Below are 24499 nucleotides of genomic sequence, written 5' to 3'. Positions count from 1 at the left end.
ACCTAGAGGTCGTGGGTTCGAAACCGATCCTAAGCGTCAATCGTCTTGTCGCTGAGTGAGACTGATTTACCTCTCACATGATGGGAATGGTACGGTGGGTCGGTTTGCATAACACGTTTCGGAACAATTAAAATAAAAACAATAATAAGTTATTTAAAATTAAAAGTTGAGATTTTAAGATGAGGTGTTCCGAAAAACGGGAAAAACAGTTATGATCCATCACCCTCTTCCTCCACCGCTGCATTACCTCTTTTGGCCGCTATATGCAAGCATACAATAATAATAATAATAATAATAATAATAATAATAATAATAATAATAATAATAATAATATTAATAATAATAATAATAATAATGGAGCCCAAGAAATTTATACTCGAGGTTGAACCTGCGATCCAGGCCAAAGATGGACGCCCCTCCATGGGACCTGTTTACCGTAGCATCTTCGCTAAAGACGGTTTTCCGAACCCCATTGACGGCCTCGATTCCTGCTGGGACGTTTTCCGGTCAGCCTTTCTTACATCTTCATTCGTATTTGTTATATATATATATGCATGTTTTCATTTTAATTCTGTTTATTATGTTACAAATGCGTTTCATTTTTATTTACAATACAAGGATCGTTTCATTTCCTATTAATCGATGGAGTTTCTGAGGATATTATCTGCATGGTTTCCTAAAATATGTGTTTGGTCATGTTACAGGATGTCTGCAGAGAAATATCCTGATAACAAAATGCTTGGCGCGCATGAATTTGTAGATGGGAAGGTATAATTAATCGAATGATATATGGCACCTGCAATGCATGATACAGATAATATTCTAAATCTGTGTGTGTTTAAGTTGATCATCTATTGTAAATTTGCAGCATGGCAAGTATGAGTGGTTGACATACAAACAAGTCAATGACAAAGTGATACAATGTGGGAATGCTATCCGAGCTTGTGGAGTTGAGCCGGTAAGTGTTCTTATTGTAACTATATGGGCGGACTTATCGGTAACAGTTTTGTTCATGTGGACTGTTTTTTTCACATTGAGAGATTGTATTGCTTATTATTCACTTGGGGATTAATTTATGCTTACTTGATGACATGTATTGGTGGTTTTAGGGAGGAAGGTGTGGTATTTATGGAGCCAATTGTGCACAGTGGATAATGAGCATGGAGGTACATTATTATTTCTTCTTTTTTTTCCTTCTAGGTTTCTATTACTCATTGCTTGCTACTAAATTCTATTACCAAGATGGAAACTAATTTTACAGATATAAATGCATGTAAACGAACCGAATGGGGTATGTTTGTGTTCGTTGAACTTTAACTGAACACGATCAAACACAAACAATCAAAAGTACAAGGTTTTCTTGTTTGTTCGTTAAGAAAATGAATGTGTTCATGTTCGTTCGTTAATAGTATAAACGAACGGTTCAGAAATGTAAACGACAAGCAAACATAATTGAACGAATATAATTGAACATAGATGAAACGAATATAAACGAACATAACTAAGCAAACACCAAACAAAAGAAAACGTGAACATCAATTTGTTGGGCCTAAAAATTAATAAACTAGACTAAATTGTAATGGGCCTAACGTAAAAGGGCAAACATAAACAAATTTAAATTTATGAATGTTCATAAACATAAATAAATGACAGAGTCATGTGTTCATGTTCGTTTATGTAACTAAATAAACAAAAAAGTTATGTTCATGTTTGTTCATTCGTTAGATAAGTGAACTTCCCATCGAACGGTTCTCTAAACGTTCGGTTTGTTTACGGGCTTATACATATACATATATTATAAGTTTCTAGAATTGTGTTTTGATACTCATAAGTCATAAACTGATGCAGGCATGCAATGCTCATGGCTTGTACTGCATACCGTTATATGATACCTTAGGTAAGTAGTGTTTTCTTTCTTCATTGGTTCTTATATGTTATAGGACTTATGGAATGTATTTTTCTGTTTTAAATGTTTCATTTAGGTGCTAATGCAGTAGAATTCATCATATGTCATGCTGAGGTCGCCATTGCTTTGTAGAAGTAAAAAAGATCCCAGAGGTAATTAGTAATTGTAATAATGATTCATTTGTATGTGTCCATTTTAAATCAAATGGACTATAGTTCTTTAGTTTTATCTATAATATCCTTTTGGCAATTCAGGTGCTGAAAACATTCCCGAAAGCTGGAGAATATCTTAAAAGTAAGTCTCTTATTCTATCCATTTGTTATTTTTAGCTATTTACTGCATATACTAAGATGCATACTTCTTTTAGCAATTGTGAGCTCTGGACAAGCTACTACTGAACAAAAGGAACAATTCAAAAACTTTGGTGCAAGCATTACACTCATGGGATGAGTTTTTATCATTGGTAAGCTTTTTCCAATCAACTGTACTTTGACTTTCATGAAAGTTTACTCTGATATTTGATTTTGACTTTCTTGAAATTTCTACTTTTCTCCAATTGCAGGGAAAAGACAAACAGTTTGATCTGTGAAGAAACGTGGATCGACTCACTGGTAGACGATCTACTTTCCTCGGGTGTGATTATGCTATTTCACCGATGGTTCTCTGGGATCTGGGATCTTCCACCTACAAAATGAACAGCACCGTAAACTTACCCCTCAGAAAGGGACAGAGGGGTCCTCTTTGGGGTAACCCTCCGGTGTGAGAATAAGTGTTTGTAGGAGAAGATAATAATATGAGAGTAAGGAAATGGAATGTATTGCTTAATAGCTGAATACTCTGTAATTGTGTGTTTCTGTCTCCTCTCCTTGTGGAGTTGATGTGATATTTATAGTGCTAGGGTTTCCCATGATTGGGCTCAGACCTAATTAGGGCCTTGTTGGCCTCCTCCAATTGCTTTGCGCCACGTGTCCTTTGGGACACCTGGTGCTTTTTCATTGGTTATAATCACGTGGTAGCACATGGGTTTTGCTGAGTTGTCCACCTTTCATTGGCAGCTGTCAACATCAGCATATTCTTATTCCTTAAAAAGATACCTTCTGGAAGGTTGTCTGACGTGCACAATCAAGGTTGCCCTAATCCTGATTTGGATAAGGACGAGGTTGATTATGTGCATGTGTGATACGCGCCTATCCTGAGGATGCGCGAGGTCTTCTCTTTATTCTCACGCGCAGATGTTTCATGCGCAGATGTGATATGCACGAGCATGTGATATGCGCCACGCGCGGATGCGCCACGCGCATATGTGATATGCGTGAGCATATGTGATGCGTGAGCATATGTGATGCCTGAGCATCTGTGGTGCCTGAGCATATGATGCCTGAGCATGTGATGCATGAGCATATGTGATATGCGTGAGCATATGTGATATGCGCCATGCGCGTAGGTTTTGGCCTTGTGCCTTCATAATGTCTTGATTTCAAGCCTCTTGTCCATATCTTGTGGGTTGACCCGCCTCGCTCGGTGTTGAGGCGGGTACATACCTCTTCAAGCCCCCCCAGTCTAATGTGTGTCTTGTCTCGCGCGAGCGAGGTAAGATAGATATTAGACTAAATAGTTAGCTCTTTTAGTAGGGGTTTGTCTTTTTCTTCTTATTATTCATCGCTGCGCGAAATTCTATCCTTTTTGTTGAAAACGAATCGTCCCTGTACGTGGTTGGTTGTTGCTGACATGCGTCAGTGATGGAGACGTGTCAGACCTTTCGTGTGCTCGAGGTGCTACAGTTGCCTTTCGTGTCCCCTCACATAGTGTCAGGGACACGTGTCGCGCTCGCGTTGGTCCGTTCCTGCGAGTGGTGGCGCGTGAACTCTGGCAGCAGCTGTATCGTTTCTTTTCGTGTCCCCTCACATAGTGTCAGGGACACGTGTCGCGCTCGCGTTGGCGAACACCTGCGAGTGGGGGCGCGTGTAGTCCGATCAATACCAAAATTTTCTCTCTCCTAGGCCTATAAAAGCAAGCCCTTAGAGTTTTTATTCTTCATCTTCTTTGCTGTTTTATTCAAAGCTTTCCTTTCTTTCCTTGTATTCCGATTACCTTTGTTCTGCTTCCAGATATCTGTTCTTCAGAAGCATCCTTTGTTCGTTGTCACAGTTGTATGTCTGATAGCTCAGACAACACAATCTCCCCCATCCATTGCCGTGTGAAATCGTTAGTGATGTCTACCTTGAAGAAGACCGGCAAGGGGAAGAGGGCTGCTGAGGCCTCATCGGAGGAGGTAGGGAGGACCAAGGCCGTGAAGAAGTGGGATGAGATCCCCTGCAAACTTAGGCAGTCCGATTTTGACAGCCTTATCGCCTCTCAGGGTTTTCTCCCTGAGTTTGGCTGCATGTTGCCTGGGGCCGGGCAAACGGCGGCGGACCCGCCTGCCGGCTATATATCCCTTTACTGTCATTTTTTCACCCACTGCAACCTTCGTCTCCCGATGACAAGGTTTGTGGGTGCGGTGCTTAGGTTTTATGTGATTCATATATCCCAAGTCCATCCGTTTGGACTTGTGCGCATGACTCATTTTGAGTTCATGTGCAAATCTCAGCGCGAGGAGCCCACCCCTCGGCGCTTTCAATTTTTTTATAAGCCCAAGATCCAAGATTCTTGGTTCTCGTTTATTCCTCGCAGTCAGAAGGTCAAGTGCTGCACTGTTTCATTCAAGAGCCTTCATGACTGGTCTGAGAGGTTTTTCTATATCAGGGCTGGTGTGATCCCCATCCGCATGACCATGCGCGCGATCTCTTCTGCGCCTGCGGATGTGGGTGTCTTCAAGAACCCAACTGGCGCCTGGGTTAAAAAGTTGACTGCCGAACCATCCCCCGCCAAGAAAATTTGTGAGGAGGCGCTGGTGGGGGTTGGTATGAGCAGGAGGTGGGCTGACAGCGCGTCTGAGCCCGTGATCCAAGTTGACGGCTTGTGTAAGTTAATCTCATTGCCTTACTTCTGCGCGAATATAATTCGTTTTGCTGATATCATTTAACTTGTTTTGTGCAGTCGTCAAGGAGTATGTCCACGCCGCCTATGATGAGCATATGGAGGGTGGCTCCGTCGCGCTGGGCGCTGGGGAGGTTGGCTTCCCCGATCGCTTTGATGACATGTTCATCCCTGTTGATCTGGGATTTATTTTTGACAGCGATGCGCCTGGTAAGCCTTTGTACTTATACATTTGCCTTTATAATACCAAATTTGGCTAACACTTCTTTTGCACGTATTGTAGACGCGCTTGAGAACTACGAGCTGGAGCTCGCGGAAGAGGAGGAGGAGGAGGAGGCGCCCCAACTAAAGCGTAAAGCTAAGGGGAAAACTGGCGCAGGGGCCAGTAAGAAACAGAAGAAAGATGTTGCCCCTGTTGCTCAGGATCCTCCTACTCAGGCGAGGGGATTTGAGAAAACCCAGGAATTTCCCCCCAAGTTTTCCTTGTCTTCCCTGCCTCAAAAAGTGGGCAGACCTCCTGTCCACACGAGGTACGGTGCTACTACCTCCTCCCCTCGCGCGGTGGAAAAGGGAAGCGGCGTTGCGCCTTCGACAGGTATACTTTGCTTATCCTTTGCTTATCTTTCATGGTTCTATGAGCGCGATTCTGATAGAATTACTAATGAATCTTTGCTCACTCAAATGTTTGTAGAGCCGGCGACCTTGGTGGATCAACCTTAAGCGCAACAAGTTGCCGAGGCTGCGCCGGAGGTCGCTTCGAAGTCCCCTGTTTTACCCTCGAAAAAGGGTAGAATGGACTTCATGGCGATGTTTGCCTCGCGAACGGAGTTGCACCAAGGTACGTATTGTGGTTTTATTTTCTGACTTTTTTCTTTTAGATCAAGTCATGAACCATTTTTTTTGTGTTGATTTTTTCATAGGAGTCGTAGCTGGCGTACAAGTATCTCGCGGCACTCCTGGCGCCGGTGCCAGTGCCGTTGGCTCTGCTCCTGCTCCTGCAAGCGATGAATCTCCCCTCATCGGGATTACTAAGGAGCAGGAGGCCATTTTACGCGCCGATCTGGCGGCGTCGAGACCTCCCTCACCTCCTCCTGCGCACAGCCGTCCTCGCGAGACTGATGTTGATTCTAGGTCGCAGGATAAAAGGCCTGTTTCAGAGGAGGATGAGGAGGTTCAAGCTGAAGGCTCCGACAGCGGCCGCGCCAGCCCTGCAGCGCCACGAGGTTTCGCGGCGCCGTCTTCTCGTGGGCCTGCCGCTGACTTTTCTGCTTCGTCCCCGCAGGTATAAGTTCGTTTTTGCTCCGCTGCGCGGACTTTCATATTAGTGTTTTGATGACTTAGATCATTACTTTGTGTTTGCAGGAAGCCGATCACATCTACCGCCCGAGATAGAACATTACTGAGGACAGCTCATTTCAGTCCATGGGTGTGTGTGAGGACTTCTGGGCTCATTCTGTGCCTCCAGCTGAAAGGAGGTTTCAGGAGGCCCGCGCTCGCGATGACTTGCTTAAAGATCATCTGTTTGCTGGGTCGGCTTTCTTTGCTGCCTCCCAAGAGCTTCGCTATGATTACGTAAAGGTACGTGATGCTCTTGCGGAAGCCAAGCAAGAGGCTAAAGTATCTGCTTGGCATCTTTCTGATGCTCGAGAGAGAGCTGAGAAGCTCCAAGCAGAGCTCAGTGAGAACAGGGCAAGTGCCAACACCGCCTTTGTGAAGCGCGGGCATGAGCTCCAGGCTGCGCGGGAGAAGCTTCAGGCAGCCGAGGCGGACGCGGCCAAGTACGCGCGTAGAGTGCGCGACTTGGAGCTGGACGCGGAGGCGCGTGACCAAGCTCTTGTCCAGTCTATAACTGACAAATCATCGCTGGAGAGTGAGGTTGCGCGCCTGAAGAGGGAGCTGGCGGCCGCGCAGGCCGAAAAAGATGAAGCCTTGGCGACGGCAGCGTCTAGCCAGGAAGCACTCGAGCTTGCGCGGGCGGAAAAGGAAGAAGCCTTGGCGGCATCAGCGTCCGACAAAGAGGAGCTGAAACAAACTAAGGAAACTGTTGAGTTGTTAAACTCTCAGATTCCTGCCCTCGAGACGTCTGTTGCTTCCCTCGCGCAGGATCGCCAATGGCTAATCTCACAGGGCATGACTCGTTGCGCTTACGCGATGAAATACTCAGACGAGTTTCAGGCCCTTGTGATGGATTGCAACGCTGCCGCGCGCTTGGTGGGTCGAGCTGAAGGGTTTACGGATGGCTATGAATATGGCATGTTGAAGAAGAACCCATCCGAGTACCCTTATCAGAGCGACGTTGCATGCGCGGACATGGCCGCGATGGGGGAGAAGTATTTGAATACTCCCATTCCCATCCTTGCACAGGTATTTTAACCTTAATGAGATAACCTTGACTTATTTTCCTAGTCTTTTTGTACTCATATTTTTCCTTATGATTTGCAGATATCCGCGCTTGCTAACCAGCCCGATCTCGGCGCGCTAAAGAAATTACTTGACGAGTGCGAAGGGGCTGGTGGCGGCGATGATGGCGCGGAGAATGCTGCTCCTGCTAGCGGCTCTGGCGTGGCCAAAGGATCCGCTCCTGACACTATTGTGATAGAAGACTCCATTCAGGATGAACAACTTGACTATGGTCAGTTTGGAGATGACGAGGAGCGGGCTGCGCCAGATGCTGAGGGCGGTGATGAGGACTATGAAGAGGCTGACGTCGACGTGGAGACTTGAGAAGCCCTTCATGTTTTTTTTTATTTTTATTTGTAGTTTGTATCTCATCATCTTGTAAACTTGTAAATTTCAATGCTTTGGAATGAAATTTTGTTTTTCCCTTCTTCGCATCTTGCGCATTCCCCATTCATCTCTTTATATTGCATGTTTGCTTGTTGAATATAAGATATGCTTGCACGTTGAAATAAGAACAAGGTTGTAAGGAAATTATTATACTTAATCCTTGTCATATTGTAAATGATTTTGCCATATCTTGATTATGTTGACACGTGCCTTGGCGTTTTCATTATTCCTCTTTTGCGCGACGTTATCGCGCATGGAATTATGAGTTTTTTAGCCTTTACGTGTCAATATGTGCTACTCAGATATCCATTACAATTTCATGCGCGACCTCGACCTGAGACCTTAACAACTATGTTTTGGCATTTGCTTTGCCTTAGTTGTGCTTAGGTATTTTTATGGTCAGGCTGCGCAGCATGTAGGATGGATGTTGTGAGTGATTTGAGCTAAGGCTCACATTATTGGGCTAAGGCCCTGAGCTAAGGCTCACATTATTGGGCTAAGGCCCTGACGTTTTAGAGTTAAGACTCGTTAACGCGTTTGAGCTTGAAGCTCGCGCATGTATGTTTTACTTCGTTTTATTTCGTTTTGATGTCAATACAATGTTGTCATATTGCTCAAAATTAATAAAGGGAAGTGTGAAACATGTATGCAAAAGGTAATAGAATTGGGCTAAGGCCCTGACGTTTTAGAGTTAAGACTCGTTAACGCGTTTGAGCTTGAAGCTCGCGCATGTATGTTTTACTTCGTTTTTATTTCGTTTTGATGTCAATACAATGTTGTCATATTGCTCAAAATTAATAAAGGGAAGTGTGAAACATGTATGCAAAAGGTAATAGAATCCACATTAAGAGAAGATAGCGCGTATCATTATTCATAATGGCTTAAAAAGCCTTGATTACAAACTTGACATTTTTACATGAAACATTTTCTAAGCTGTGCCGCGTTCCATGCACGCGGGATCTTCTTTCCATTCAAATCTTTTAAAGCGTATGCGCCTTTTCCCAATTCTTCCGAGACTTGATAAGGTCCCTCCCAATTGGGGGACATTTTTCCCGGGGGTATCGCGCGGCTAGCTTCATTGTTTCGAAGGACAAAATCATTTTTCTTGAAGTGGCATTCTTTCACACGCTGGTTGTAATATTTTTCCAGTTTTTTCTTGTATTTGGCTTCACTGATGATAGCCGCCTCTCTGCGCCCTTCAAGTAAGTTGAGATCCAACCTTCTTTCGCGCTCGTTATCAATCTTGCTCATCATGAGCACTCTATGGGATGGGCATCCAATTTCTGCTGGAATCATTGCCTCCGTTCCATAGGTTAGGCTGAACGGGGATTCGCCATTGCTGGTTTTGCTTAATGTCCTGTGTGCCCACAGGACATTAGGTAGCTCTTCGACCCAAGAATGGGATTCTCCCTCCAACCTTTTCTTCAGCCCATTTAACAAGCTTTGATTCGCGCGCTCCACTTGGCCATTCCCCTGAGGGTGGTATACCGAAGTGAAGATTTGGCTGATGCGCAATTCCTTGAGCCAGTTTGATATCTTCCTGTCAGTGAATTGTTTGCCATTATCGCTCACAATTTCCATGGGCAAGCCAAAACGGCATATGATGTGGCTCCAAATAAACTGCTTCATCGCTTCGGCTGTGATTTTTGCTAGTGGCTTGGCTTCAACCCATTTTGTAAAATAGTCTACTGCCACTACCAAAAATTTTACTCGCCCTTGCGCTTGCGGTAGGGGACCCACAATATCGATTGCCCATTTGTGGAAAGGCCATGCGGAGGTCACCGGAATCAAGTTGTTCTTTGGCCGCATGGTGTTTGGCGCATAGCTCTGACATGCTTTGCATTTTTGGATCTCTTTTAAAGCGTCCAAGTACATGCCTGGCCAATAGTAACCTGCGCTCATTGCCTTGGTAACCACCATGCGCGGGCCAGCATGTATTCCACAGATTCCCTCGTGTATCTCTCTGATCACATAGCTTGCTTCCTCAGCATCTAGGCATTTCATGAGCGGTCCCAGATAAGAGCGTCGATATAATGTACCATCAAGCAGTTCATAGTTCTGCGACTTGTGTCTTATCTTCCTCGCCTGTGCGCGATCGTCTGGTACTTTTCCCTCCTTCAAGAATTCCATTACTGGAGTTATCCATGATGAAGGGGTTGTATGAGTTACAAGGACAGACTTCGCTCCCACCGACGGGTTGCTCAATACTTCCACCCTGACATCTTTGCCAAAGTGATCGAAGCTGGTTGATGCCATCTTGCTCAGCGCGTCAGCAGACTTGTTTTCGCTGCGCGGGATATGAATGATTCTGAAGCAGTCAAATTGCTCGATGAGCTTTTTCGCCTGCTCTAGATACAGAGGCATGGTGTTCTCCTTGGCATCATAAAGGCCATTGACCTGTGCTGCTACCAAGTATGAATCAACATGGGCCTCTAGCTTTTTAACTCCGAATTTCTGCGCGATGCGCAGGCCAGCCAGCAAGGCTTCATACTCAGCTTCATTGTTGGTGCTCTTGAAGTCCAACCTGATGGCGTAAGTATATTCCTGATTCTCTGGATCCACCAGCTTGAGGCCTGCGCCGGATCCTTCGTTGTTTGAAGCTCCGTCGGTGAATAATCTCCACACATTTTCTTCATCATTGGCTCGCGGAGGGTCCACCTCGCGCTGAGCCTCTTCAATTTTTCCTTCGGGGACCTCTGCAATGAAATCAGCCAAGACTTGTCCCTTTATTGCTGGACGGGGCTTATAGGCGATCGTGTGCTCACCTAATTCCAGCGCCCACTTTGTCAGCCTTCCCAAGAGCGCGGGGCGCCGCAAGACTTGCTGGATGTTGTAACCAGTCAGAACTTCAATGGGATGACCATTGAAATATCTATGAAGCTTGCGCGACGCGTGTGTTAGTGACAAAACTAACTTTTCCATGATGGAGTAGCGCGTCTCAGGATCTGTCAGCACCCGACTCACATAGTATATTGGCGTTTGGATTCCCTTGCGATTCACCAATAATACTGCGCCGATGGCGCGCTCTCCTGCTGATAGGTACACTGTCAAAGTTTCACCAGGAAGTGGAGCTGTGAGCGCGGGCAGATTTATCAAACATTCTTTTATCTCACTGAAAGCTTGCTCGGCCTCAGGAGTCCATTTGAATTGGCTTTTCTTTAAGCAATTCCTCAATGTGTTGACAAATGGGGTAGATTTGCTTGCATGGTTCGCTAGGAACCTGTTGATTGAAACCAATCTACCATTCAGCTTCTGGACTTCTTTCATGGTGGATGGCGAGGGCATGTCAAGGATGGCCTCCACCTTCTCAGGGTTCACCTTGAAACCATCCTTGGTGACCATTACACCTAGAAATTTTCCCTCTTGTACGCCGAACGTACATTTGCTCGGATTGAGCTTCATGTTAACTTCCTTTAGGCGCCCAAGGGTTTCTTTGATGTCTTTGAGCATTTGTTTTTCCTCCCTGCTTTTGATCAACAAATCATCCACATAGACTTCTAGGTTTCTTCCAATCTGCTCGCTGAAAACAGCATCCATAAGTCTTTGGTAGGTGGCTCCCGCATTCTTCAAACCAAAGGGCATTTTTGTGTAACAAAAAACACCCTTGTCGGTTCTGAAGGCGGTCTTGTCCTCGTCTTGTGGTGCCATTTGAATCTGGTGATAGCCCTTGTAGGCATCCAGGAAACATTTGAGCTTGAATGGCGCCACGGAGTCCACCTTTGCGTCGATGTTTGGGAGGGGGTAACAATCTTTTGGGCACGCTTTGTTGAGGTCCTTGAAGTCAATGCACATCCTCCACGACCCGTTACTTTTCTTTACCATCACAGGATTGGCTACCCATGTCTGGTATCGTATCGGGCAGATGATGTTTGCGCGCAATAGATCCTCAACCTGCTCATTCATGGCCCTCGCCTTCTCATCCCCCATGACTCTCTTCTTTTGAGCAATTGGCTCTACAGACTTGAAGGTGTTGAGAGAATGTTGCGCCAGGTCTAGCGGAACCCCAGTCATATCAGAGTGTTGCCACGCGAAGACCGACATATATTCTCTGAGCAATCTTTTCATTCTCAACCTCGTGACGTCTGATATCGTAGCGCCAATTGTGATTGTCTGCTCCGGGAATTTTGGGTTGAGAATCCATTCCTCTGGCGCGTTGTCTGCCATTGGAAGTTTCATTCTCCCTTCCCGCGGAGTACTTGTCACTGCACACAAATGATCTCGGTATACAAAAGTTACACCTGTTGGTGTTGGGAACCCTAACGCGCCGTGCGCTAGCGACGGTATGGCGTTAAATTGGGCAATCGTTCCCCTACCCAAGATCATATTGTGGCAAGAAGTGGTGGGCAAGACCAAGAAGTTGACAACTTCGGCTCGCTTGTGTTTTTCATCCCCCATGGTTAGTTCAAATTGTATTTGACCTAGGGGATGAATGATTTCATTTGAAACACCAGAGATCGGTGCATTCACAATCTCAAGCCTTGCTTGGTCTGCCGGATCCAGTTTCCTGAAACATTGCTCATACATGATGTCTGATTCGCTGCCAGTGTCCACCAAGACTTTTGACACTTTATAATGAGCAATGTGTGTAGTGATGACAAGAGGACTGCTGATGGAAGGGCCTCCCCTGATTCTTGGGAAGATGACTTGTTGCTCGCGCCAATCTCCTTGGATTTGCGCGCTTCTCTTTCTTGATATTTGCCCTTGCCTTCCTCCCTCAGCTACACAGATTCTTTTGTACTTTTTGCTGGCTGAGGCTCCTGATTGTTCATTTTCTGGTCTTGAGTTTTTTACCAGGTGAGCCAGCTTGCCTGATTTCACATCTTTTTCAATTGCATCCTTCAAGTGGTGGCATGCATCAGTGTTGTGTCCTGTGGACTTGTGAAACTCACAGTACTTGCCACTGTCTGATGGTCCCTTGTAGTGTAGTGGCTTGGGGCTTTTGAATTGGACATTCTCAGTGCTTAACACCTGTGAAGGCGTTTTAGTGAGGGGAGTCCATATTCTTGGCAGAGGTCTGTTAGGATCTCTGCCGCCTTCCCTCTTGTCACCCTCCCCGCGATTACGAACGTCTTTTTGGGGCTGGGGTGAGCTTGGTTGCGCCTGCTTTTCTGCGGAAGAAAAACTGGTTGGTTGCAACCTGGACCATACAGAGTTCTGTTTGCCCCTTCTTTCGTTGCTGCGCGGTGACTCAGCTTGATGCGCTCTTTCTCGTGCCCTATCTTGGGCAATTTGTTTTTCATTTCTCGCGAAGACTCGCGATGCTTCCATTAGTTTGGCCCAAGTGGTTGGCATGCCATCTCTGCTTACGAGAGCTCGGCGGAGTTGATCACTGCGCGCGCCTTGAATAAAGGCCACGCGCAAGAGTTGCTCAGTGATACCTCCGATTGCCAGAGACTCCTGATTGAAACGAGTTATGTAGTCTTCAATCGTTTCATCATTCTTGCGCACGCAGTGCATGATGTCATCAGGGTCGCGCGTGTGTCTGCGCTGCTGTACGAAGTGGGCTTGGAACTTCTCCAATAGTTCCTCGAACCCATCGATTTGCCCAGTCGGCAAGCTCTCGAACCAGACACGCGCCGCGCCCGTGTGGCAGCGAGCAAACATGTGACACCATGTTGGCATCGTCCAGCTTTCTAGGTTTTCTGTGTTGTAAAAACCTTGTAAGAAATCGTCTGGATCTGTTGTGCCGTCATATTTGCCCAAACCACTTGGCATCTTGGTTTTGTGCTGAATGGGGGCCTTCGCGATGCGCTCAGTGAATTTTGAATGTTTCACCAAGATGGCTGGCCTGTACGGTGTGGTTACGTCCACTTGCCCTCTAACTGGTGGGCTGTACGGTATGTGCAGATCCAGATCTGCTTTGGCTCCAGGCGCCGTGTTCACGTGCGCGCGGAGCTGTGAGCCTCCTGCATGAGTATCTCGCGTCTTCCTCATGCTGTGCACTTCTTCATCACTAAACTCAGTGTGTGCAGTGTGAACAGAATGACCATCTTCCGGCGCGCGCGCCCTTTTTGTTCCATGAACGTTTTGCTTGTCAAACGCTAGCCTTTGTGTTAAGTCGGCTGTCTTTTTGTGTTTGACCATCTCATTGTACTTGTCCATTAGACGTCGTTGCTCGTTTATGAGCCATTCTTTGGGGTCATTAGTTTCATCTTCTGGACCCATTGGTCCTTTTTGTTTCGCGCCGGCAAAATTTTGTAACGTGAGATCGTCTGGAGGAGTTTCAGTCTGGCCATGAGGAGTTGTGATGAAGGGACGGTTACTGGTGGCGCGCGTAGAATCACGCGGCACCCTCAGAAACTGCTGTCCCTCATTAACATCCTCACGTTCAATATCCTCCAGAACTTGATCAACGTTACGAACGCCAGAAACCATGGTGAAAATTTGTTTTTTTTTTTTTTTTTTTAGAGATCTGATGAGATCTTGTTGCCGTTGTAACAGGTGATGGCGCCAATGAAGAAACGTGGATCGACTCACTGGTAGACGATCTACTTTCCTCGGGTGTGATTATGCTATTTCACCGATGGTTCTCTGGGATCTGATGGATCTGGGTTCTTCCACCTACAAAATGAACAGCACCGTAAACTTACCCCTCAGAAAGGGACAGAGGGGTCCTCTTTGGGGTAACCCTCCGGTGTGAGAATAAGTATTTGTGGGAGAAGATAATAATATGTGAGAGTAAGGAATTTGGAGTGTATTGCTTAATAGCTGAATACTCTGTAATTGTGTGTTTTAATGTCTCCTCTCCTTGTGGAGTTGATGTGATATTTATAGTGCTAGGGTTTCCCATGATTGGGCTCAGACCTAATTAGGGCCTTGTTGGCCTCCTCCAATTGCTTTGCGCCACGTGTCCTTTGGGACACCTGGTGCTTTTTCATTGGTTATAATCACGTGGTAGCACATGGGTTTTGCTGAGTTGTCCACCTTTCATTGGCAGCTGTCAACATCAGCATATTCTTATTCCTTAAAAAGATACCTTCTGGAAGGTTGTCTGACGTGCACAATCAAGGTTGCCCTAATCCTGATTTGGATAAGGACGAGGTTGATTATGTGCATGTGTGATACGCGCCTATCCTGAGGATGCGCGAGGTCTTCTCTTTATTCTCACGCGCAGATGTTTCATGCGCAGATGTGATATGCACGAGCATGTGATATGCGCCACGCGCGGATGCGCCACGCGCGGATGTGATATGCGTGAGCATATGTGATGCGTGAGCATATGTGATGCCTGAGCATCTGTGGTGCCTGAGCATATGATGCCTGAGCATGTGATGCATGAGCATATGTGATATGCGTGAGCATATGTGATATGCGTGAGCATATGTGATATGCGCCATGCGCGTAGGTTTTGGCTTTGTGCCTTCATAATGTCTTGATTTCAAGCCTCTTGTCCATATCTTGTGGGTTGACCCGCCTCGCTCGGTGTTGAGGCGGGTACATACCTCTTCAATCTGCCAGTGAAGAAGAAAACCGACATCTGTACTATTATGTACACAAGTGGAACAACCGGTGATCCAAAGGGTGTATTAATTTCTAATAACAGCATTGTTACACTCATAGCTGGTGTTCGCCGTTTTCTAGACTGTAATAATGAATCAGTGAGTTTCCTACCCTTCAAGCTCATTATATTTTTAATTGATACACGTCATCGTCAAGGTTAGGGCTGTTACTGAGCCGAGTCAGGGCAAGTTCGGGCTTGGCTCAAATGTAAACAGGGGTGGCTTGGCTCATGTTTTGAAACCGAACTGAAACCTGAGCTGGAGCTCATTTTGTAAATAGCTCGATCTAGCTTGTGGCTCGTTAACTTTTTTCTTATTTTTTTATGTATATTGATGTGTAAAAGAAAAAAATATCATTCTTTAACATACACATCACACAAATTTTATAAACAAGAGAATTTATAACGTTACTTTTGTTTTTTTTTTCTAAATGAGAGAATATTTTTTTTTCAATACTTTTATAAGTTATTATTATTATCATTTTAGTATTATAGCATATATTTTGTATGAAATGTTTTAAAAGAGCGAATTGAGCGAGCCAATGAGCCAGTTATCGAGCGAGCCACATGCCGAGCCAACGTTGGCTAGGGCTTGGCTAGTTAACATGTTGAGCTGGATAGGCTCAGCTCATTTACAAAGGAGGTTTTTTTAGCTGAGCCATTTACAGCGAGCATTTTGAACAGCCCTAGTCAACGTACACGTGAACAGTGACATGGCATAAAACATGCAAAACTGGTGCCACTTCAGCAAATTCTGATGATCATACTCTTCTCATACTTGTAATGTTGCAGTTGACAGAAAATGATGCATATCTCTCATTTTTACCTTTGGCGCATATATTTGGCCGGGTGATTGAAGAATGTTTTATACATCACGGTGGTAGAATTGGATTTTGGCGCGGGGTAACATCAAAACATCTTGTTTAATTAAATATCAAGAAATTAGTCTTTTTTATAATATGGCAAATAATATATTCAGGATGTGAAATTACTAATTGAAGACATTGGGGAGCTTAAACCTACTATTTTCTGTGCTGTTCCTCGGGTTTTAGAAAGAATTTATTCAGGTATTTACTTTTATTCTGTGAATGTTACCCCTATGTTTCTACTATTGCTAATTACTTTCTTTTGTTCAGGTTTGCAACAGAAGATTAATTCTGGGAGTTTTTTTGAAAGTAAATTGTTTAACCTAGCATATTCATAGTGAGTGTTCCAATAACAAGATTCTTCACATTTTAATCATGCACCTTAATTCATTTTTGTAATATTTGAATTTGATTGTTGAAACTTTATGCAGTAAGTTGCATAATATGAAGGGTGGGAGTAAACATGAAGAGGCATCTGTATTAAGTGACAAATATGTTTTCGATAAGGTTAGATATTAACTTAAAGGAACTCATATTCATATTTCACTTGTTTTATTAAAAAAAGTAGACTATGAATGAAATATTTTAGGACAAAAGATGTTATTGTGTTGCTCATTTTGTGCAGGTTAAGCAGAGGTTAGGCGGTAGGGTCCGCATTATCTTATCTGGAGCGGCCCCACTGGCTCCACACGTAGAAGGTTTTCTGAAAGTGGTTGCATGTTGTCATGTCCTCCAAGGATATGGTAATTCAGTTTCTCAGGTTATATGGAAAACTGAGCAGGTCGGGTAACCGCATAATAATATTTGTGTATACCTAAATGTAGGCCTGACCGAAACGTGTGCTGGATCGTTTGTCTCACCGCCAAATGAAATGAACATGGTGGGTACAGTGGGCCCACCAAATTTGGATGCGCGTTTGGAATCTGTTCCTGAAATGAATTACGATGCTCTTTCAAGTACAGCGCGTGGAGAAATATGCATAAAGGGGGGTATTTTGTTTTCCGGGTACTACAAACGCGAAGACCTTACAAAAGAGGTCTTGGTTGATGGATGGTTCCATACAGGTAGGTGTTTATGCGTTTCTCATAGTTCTTGTTTAAGATTGATTTTGTGTTATATATTTCATATATTTATAGATTTATATGTATGTTTTAGGTGATATTGGTGAGTGGCAACCAGATGGAAGCATGAAAGTTATTGACCGCAAAAAGAATATTTTTAAGCTTGCACAAGGAGAATATGTGGCAGTTGAGAATCTGGAGAATGTTTACGGGCTTGTTTCTGCTGTTGATGAGGTATGCTTTTGATATCATAATATTATATGATCCATGAAAACTGATACCCGCTTGTGTGTTTTAGGTGTGGATATATGGGAATAGTTTTGAGTCATGTCTTGTTGCTGTTGTAAACCCAAACAAATCGGCTCTCGAAAAGTGGGCCCGTTCAGCTGAATTGTCTGGTGATTTTGAGTCCTTATGTAAGGATCCGAAGGTTAACGAATACATACTAGGAGAGCTAGCCAGAGTTGGAAAAGAGAAAAAGGTATTATTAATACAACTAACTGGTATTGAGATTTGAATATAAGGAAGGTTTGATTAGTTTGGTTGTTTGGGTTGGCAGTTGAAAGGATTTGAGTTCATTAAAGCGGTTGAGCTTGATCCTGTACCGTTTGACATTGAACGCGATCTTCTGACCCCGACAATGAAAAAGAAAAGGCCCCAGATGCTGAAATATTATCAGGTATGTCTGTTGAAAGGATCCATTTGAAATTGAAAACCGGATTCTAATATCGTTTGTTGTTGGCAGACTAAAATTGATGATATGTATAAGAATATGAAGTGAAGCTGGAAGTAGATGCAAACTGCATTGATAGAAGTTCTGATCTTTTATATTTGAAGATTTTGTCTGTTAACACAGTTAATTAATTATTTGAAGATTATGTCTGTTATAATTCTTTTGGAAAGTGTACGTAACACTATCCTAGTTATTATCCAAGATTCGCACCGATTTTCAGAAAAATACTGAACACAAAACTAATTTTACGTTTCTACGGTTATTTGTGTTTACGTGAGAATCGAGATCCTACCGGTACCAAGTCTAATAGTATGAGTTCTAAACATACTATCAAGCCTTATGATCCATTGTAGTTAAAACAATCTATAAATGACTAGTCTGAAAATTAAAAATAATAAACAGAAGACATTGCAAAACTCTATAAATATTGCAAATTAAAGCCCAATTTACAGCAGAAACAGACAACTTCAAACCTCTTTTGAAGTTAAAGAAAAAAAAACAAAAGGAAAAAAAAAACTCTAATCTGTGTTTTTTTACCAGATTGAGAAGTATAATTGTATACTCACCCAACTGCATAATGGCACTCTCTTTCCATAATTAGAAAGAAAAAAATAATATCGGACAAAAAACCCGAGAATTCGTAGCTTGTTTTTTTGCAAACACGTTTATCAGTCGCTTTTAACTTAGTCTTGAACCTTAAACCAACGTGTAGCCGGAAACCAAAACGTCTGCGAATGAAGCACTATGGATGTACACAAACTCTATGCTTTTGTCAGCTGGCAATGAGCTAACCCATGCTGGGAACCCGTATGAGCCACCTGCGGTCTTGGTTAGACCCCAGAGTGGACCGTAGAGCTTGGAGATGGTTAGACTGAAATTCTTGATGGTCCTCTTTGATTTGTTGGTAACTATAGCTGAATATCTGTAGTATGTTCTTCCATTTAATACCCATGAACTACTTACCTTTTGATCAATTTCAATTGGAGCTAAAAAAAAGAAAAAAAAAATAATTAATATCCTTGTCAAAATAAAAAATTTTCGAAATTTAAAAATTAACGAGTTGATTTGGGTTATGTTTTACCTGCGTGTGGAGTTGGTTGAACTTCAAAGGGTTTATGAAGAGGAACTTCAACTGCAGAAACAAAAAGTTGTTACAAACAGTGAAAACCAAAAGGTCTAACTGACATTTAAACCAATATTTAAGTATTTGAAGTTTTTATTTTTTCGGTTTTGCCATTTGGACCGAAAAAAATATTGTCCAAAGTAATGAATCTAGGTCTGAAACTTTAGGAACTAAAGCTGTGTTGTTAATTAATGATTAAAAGATAATTATATATTTGAGCCTAAAAGTTTTGTGCTACACTATTCTAATCATAAGCCATAATTATAAAGTCAATAACAAAAGTCAATGTTTTCGGTTTTTACAGGTTCGGCTTGGTTATGCACGCGCTATTTCAAATAAATAAAACGGTGACCAATATTACCTGGAAGGAGCGGGTCATGGGCAGCGTGACTGCCGACATGCAACCTAGCCAAGACTCCAAGAAGGGGTGCATTGTTATAAGTAGCCGGCTCGGTCTGCTCATAATTATCTCTTTGGTCAGCAAAGTTATCATACGCATCCGGACCACCCACAATGGCACCAGTCAAAAGATTCGGGTCACTTGCTTTTCGGCTAAACCATGTAGCGTAACCACCTCTGCAGCTAACAAAAGTCGGGTCAACCTTAATTGACACAATTGACGAACCGCGATGGTGAACTTGCTGCGGGTAATGGTTCCCATATCCAACCATGTAACTTGTTGCCCTTGGGTTATTTCCAAGAATATAATCCACCTTAATATTAATAAAATATTATATTGTTAACAAAACTTACATCAATATTTTTCGAATTATAAAACAATATTTTGAAATACCTGTGACTTGGCAAATGCAAGAAGCTCTGAGGGAGCAACACTGCCCGAAGCACATTGCAAGTGTTTTCGGGCAGCTGTCAAGTGGTCGGAGTAGACCGTAAGAATAAACGACGCACTTGTGACAAATTGTAAATTATTCCAACTTTGTCGGAAAATTAAACCTCCTGGTGTCTTTTGAACATTGTGATTAGCCTTCCCCATGCACGAACACATGAACATTTCCGCCTTTTCTTGGTACTTTCCAAACACCGGCGCGTGACTGTCTGCTTTCCCTCCCAATAAAAACTGTAATACAAAAGCACTTCTTATTATTATTTGATTTATCATTTATCTTTAAGTTTTTCCGTTACTTATAATTGTAACATTATTTATATTACCATCGCGACTAGGGTCTGAACCCCAGCATATTTAACGTCCCATCCGAACTCGGTCATGGCCCATCCGGTCCCACCGAGGGCGTCACCGTTTTCGCCCAAGTAATCTAAGTAGTACTTTTCATTTGTTGCCTTGTACAGCCAAGCAGCTGCCCAAAGTAACTCATCCTGATCATATTAAAAAAAAGAAGAAAAAAAAAGAGTTTAATAAAAAAATTAAGTTAATTTAAATAAAGTAAGTTAAGGTTTTAACAACGTACGGCGTATCCACTAACAGATCTGTAGTATTTTTGGGCAACGGAGATGCTGCTGTCGTATTTGCCCCTGTATTTGTCAGCGAATTCAAAGAGCTGTGGAAGTAAATAAGAGATATGGTTAGGGGTAATATGGGAGTGTAAAAAAGTGTTTAGTTAAACTGAGGGGTGTGGGGGCTTCAAAGGGGGCGCTAGAGCCCCTCCGCTCGCGCTCCCAGACGCTAATACCACACCAAATAGACGCTAGAGGGGGCGCTATCGAGGCGCAAACACCACCTGTGAGCATGGTAGTGGGAGAAGAGAGAGAGGATGTGGGGCTTTAATATGGGCGCTAGAGGGGCGCTACCCACACCAGGGGCCAGGGGCTCCAACACCCCCCTTATCCAGTTTCTCTCTCTGCCACAAGTCATAATATTATTGGTTCTTGGCTCTGCTGAAGCCCCCACTAGAGCCCCACACCCCTTAGTCTTAATATGCATCAGTGGTGAGTACGGTGCAACACACCGACAACTAATGGTGTCATGTGTATTTATCATCCGTGATTGACGGTAACAACTAGTCTACTACACTCTCATATGATATTATTGTCACTTTGTATTTTTTAAGTTCAAAAACTTTTACTTTTAATTTTAACTAAGAATAATTTATACCAGAATGTGCCTAATATGACTGTTGTGTTAACTTTCATACGTTGTTAAGAAAATGTTTTTGTATGTCCAAAGTTCTTTCGAGTTTTAAAGCAATCTATATTATCATTAGACAACAGACCGTTACAGTCGGACATAGCTATTTCTTTGTTAGATTGGGATTTTGTTAGCCAACGATTGTTAAAGTTAGGATCCCAATTAATCAAATTGAAAGTACAAATTCTTATTAGCCATTATGCCTAAGACTATGTTTACATAAATCAACAGCCTAAATTGTTTTTAAAATTGTGTCTCCTTTTGACTTCAATATTAATTGTTTTAAAATTCTAATGTTTATGTAAAGTTAACCCATGTTTAATTAAAATAAGTTAATAATGATCATTTAATGATTTTTCATATATCAAAACTTTGGAATATTGTTTTTGGACTACATGGTAAACCATGAGTTGATTAAAATATAATAAAAGGGGACAAATAAAGTTAAGAATTATGTATGGGAAAAGAAAAGAAAATGTGTATGCAAGAAAACTACAAAGTTGAAGAAATGATTACAATTAGTTGTACATACATATATGGACACATCCCATGTGAACCATTATAACGTATTGTTAGGCCAATAAGAAGATTTGTACCATGTGTATATATAATTGTACATACATATACAAGGACATCTCATGGCAACTGCTAATTTACACCGTCAACTACCAGCCTGACACTAGGACTCATAAAAGTGATAAAACCTTAAATGTCCGTATTTATTACAACATAAAATGTTAAAAAAGTTAGCTTATGTTACAGCTATTTTTCCTTTGTTAGGAATTATTTATTTCTTCTTTGAGAATGAAAATGATTTGTTACCAAATTATATTGATTTATGTTAAAACTATTTTTATAAAATATACTATTACTTTTTATCAAGATTTAATGGTCAATAACAGTCCTACCTAGTTTTACACTTTTACCAAAAACATGTTCTAGGAGTTACAAAACTTAGACTCGGGTTTTCTTAAAGACAAACGCAACAAGTAGTTGCAACTTATGCTTTACACATTGTACCCTCAACAGCATGTGCCAGAAAAAACATGAAAATGACAATAGTAACCAGCCAACTGACCTGGTGGGCATGTTTTAGCAGCTCTCTTGAATAGGCAGGTTTAGCCCTACGGAATACGATGGAGGCGGCAGCCATCGCGGCGGCAGTTTCTCCAGCGAGGTCTGATCCAGGGTTATTTTCGTCAATTCTATACGCATTTCGTGACGTCGTCATTTCCTCCGGGCGTTGCCAACAATAATGATCCGTAGTTCCATCTCCCACCTAAATCAACCCACATCAATAAAGAAATAAAATAAAACGTCAGGCTAAATATACTTTTAAGTACATTTAGCCTGACAATAAATAAATAAATAAATGAATTAAAACATAATGACAATTACTTCTCCGTATAACACATGTGGTTCAGAATGCGCTTTAATGAGGTAATCAGTACCCCATTTAACCGCATCCATGGCGTGACCGAGCTCCCCGCTCACCGCCATCTGGGACCCGTATTCCAAAATGCTCCACGACATCATCGTGACCGTAAACGCCATCGGAAGCCCGAACTTCACATTATCACCCGCATCATAATACCCTCCAACTAGATCCACCTTCAAAATCACAACCAAACCAAACCAATCAAATTACTCCCAAATTAATCAACAAAAATTCAACTTCACTAGTACAACTTACACCATTAGTTTTGCCATCATTTAAACCCGAGTTTCCTCGCCATTTAACCCGTTGGTTACTCGGGAGGTACCCGGATCTTTGAGCCTCAAAAAACAAAATACTTTTGGTAAGTGCTAGACCGTAATCGTGTCCACGCGATAACGCTAGTGGCACGATTGTAATAAGTAGAAACAGGCTAGTTTCACCAATTCTCATCATTTTCGGCATTGTAATCGAAACTGAAGGTGAATTTAAAATGGGTTTTTGTTGAATTGACAATGTGGATTTGGTTTATCGATTTTGATAATCGGATAAACCTGATTAAGAGAGGAAAGTTGGCGAGGAAGATGAGCTATAGGAGTAGTGTATATATATGGAGGAGAGTGGAAGAGTGGTGTGATATGAACACGCGTATTACTTTTTGAATAATTTAAGCAATAATAATGTTTTTTTCTTTTTGGCAATTACATGAAAAGTTAACTAATTTCACAGTTATGTTATGATTAAAAGGTGATTTTGATGATTAAAGTGTAATTGTTGATAATTAATTGTTAAAAAATTATATAACTTAAAAGTAAAATTTTCCAAAAATTGAGATTTAGGATAAAACATATTTTATAGAATTTACCACAAGTTTTTGCTTGCACCAGTGTATTATTTATTTATTTGAACAATTTTATTATTGTTATCATAATTAATGCCCATGATATTTTTTATATTTATAAAAGGAACTCAACTTTTAATATTGTCACAATATTATGAAATAATTGTAATGGTTTAATTGAATGTGATGTAAATGAAACAACTATAAAATTTGTTATTATTTGATATTTAGTGACCTTGTTTTTAAATTGTTCCTGATTAATTATTAATTGGATGAGAATTATCATTAAACAATAATAAATGTTTATATCAGTTTATTTTTTAGTTATATTATTTTACATTTAATAAAGATTTCACATTAGTGAGGCAATATTAAAAGAACAATATTTTGGTTATTATTAGATAATATATTCTTTCTTAAATGATAGAATTTTGAAACTTGATAGCATTTCCTAATATGAAATAAACTTATTTTATAAAAAGAAATGCTGTTCAAAAATAAATATATTTCTAAAAGAGAAATGATAGTTGTTGACCCTTTACGCAACTTACCCTTTTTGTGAATTTAGAATTGTTTAAATTTAGTTCAGAAAAGTAATTATGTTAAAAAAATAATCATCACTGTTTTTTCTCATTCTCCAAAGTCAATTAAAAAGATACTATAACGGTTATAATGGGTTTTAAAAGGTAAAAAAATTATATAGTATTGATCAATAAATGGGGGTGATTTTAAAAAATATTTTTTATTCTGTTTCAATTTGAATTCTTGTGTGTGTGAGAGAAAAATACAGAACAAAAGCATGTGGGTTTTGCTTGATATAGTTTCCTGCGAAGGATCGGTGTTGGAACATATAATTTAATTATATAGTTAAGAGTTTATTTTATAAATTATAGCAGTGAATTGCTGCAGAAAATCCGGGAGAATATATTAATGGAAAATAACTTGATTCAAATATAGAGATGTAATTGTATTTTCTTTTATGTTTTGTTGACTAATTTGTAAGTATTTTAATGTATTTGACTTTATTTAGTATGTAGTAACTGGTCCACATAGCTGCTAAATACGTGTGGAAGGGTCATGTATACTTTTTGAGTTTTTTCAACGGGTTAGGCTAAATATACCTTCCTGGTTGCTTGTCATACTCTCTTTGGAAAAACCAACTTTAA

General features: G+C 41.7%; 1 protein-coding gene and 1 pseudogene across 1 annotated transcript; one reads left to right on the top strand and one right to left on the bottom strand.

Moving 5' to 3' along the window:
• Positions 1–351: 351 nt before the first annotated feature.
• On the top strand, positions 352–17948 carry LOC143565146 (long chain acyl-CoA synthetase 4-like; annotated as a pseudogene).
• Positions 17949–18267: 319 nt separating this feature from the next.
• On the bottom strand, positions 18268–23024 carry LOC143565148 (endoglucanase 6-like). The gene is made up of 9 exons (XM_077052212.1): positions 22751–23024; positions 22456–22668; positions 22136–22336; positions 20381–20470; positions 20124–20288; positions 19747–20031; positions 19315–19666; positions 18912–18962; positions 18268–18816 (listed from the first exon to the last, which is right to left on the bottom strand). Exons 1-9 carry the CDS (start codon positions 22955–22957, stop codon positions 18527–18529), a joined length of 1854 nt encoding a protein of 617 aa, XP_076908327.1. The 5' UTR covers positions 22958–23024; the 3' UTR covers positions 18268–18526.
• Positions 23025–24499: the final 1475 nt, after the last annotated feature.

The sequence above is a fragment of the Bidens hawaiensis genome, unplaced genomic scaffold (assembly GCF_021521415.1).
Source record: "Bidens hawaiensis isolate Kalapana, Puna unplaced genomic scaffold, B.hawaiensis_p1.1 tig00022290_1, whole genome shotgun sequence".
In the NCBI taxonomy this organism is placed as follows: Eukaryota; Viridiplantae; Streptophyta; class Magnoliopsida; order Asterales; family Asteraceae; genus Bidens; species Bidens hawaiensis.
This window is presented reverse-complemented; position numbering and strand designations above follow the sequence as displayed.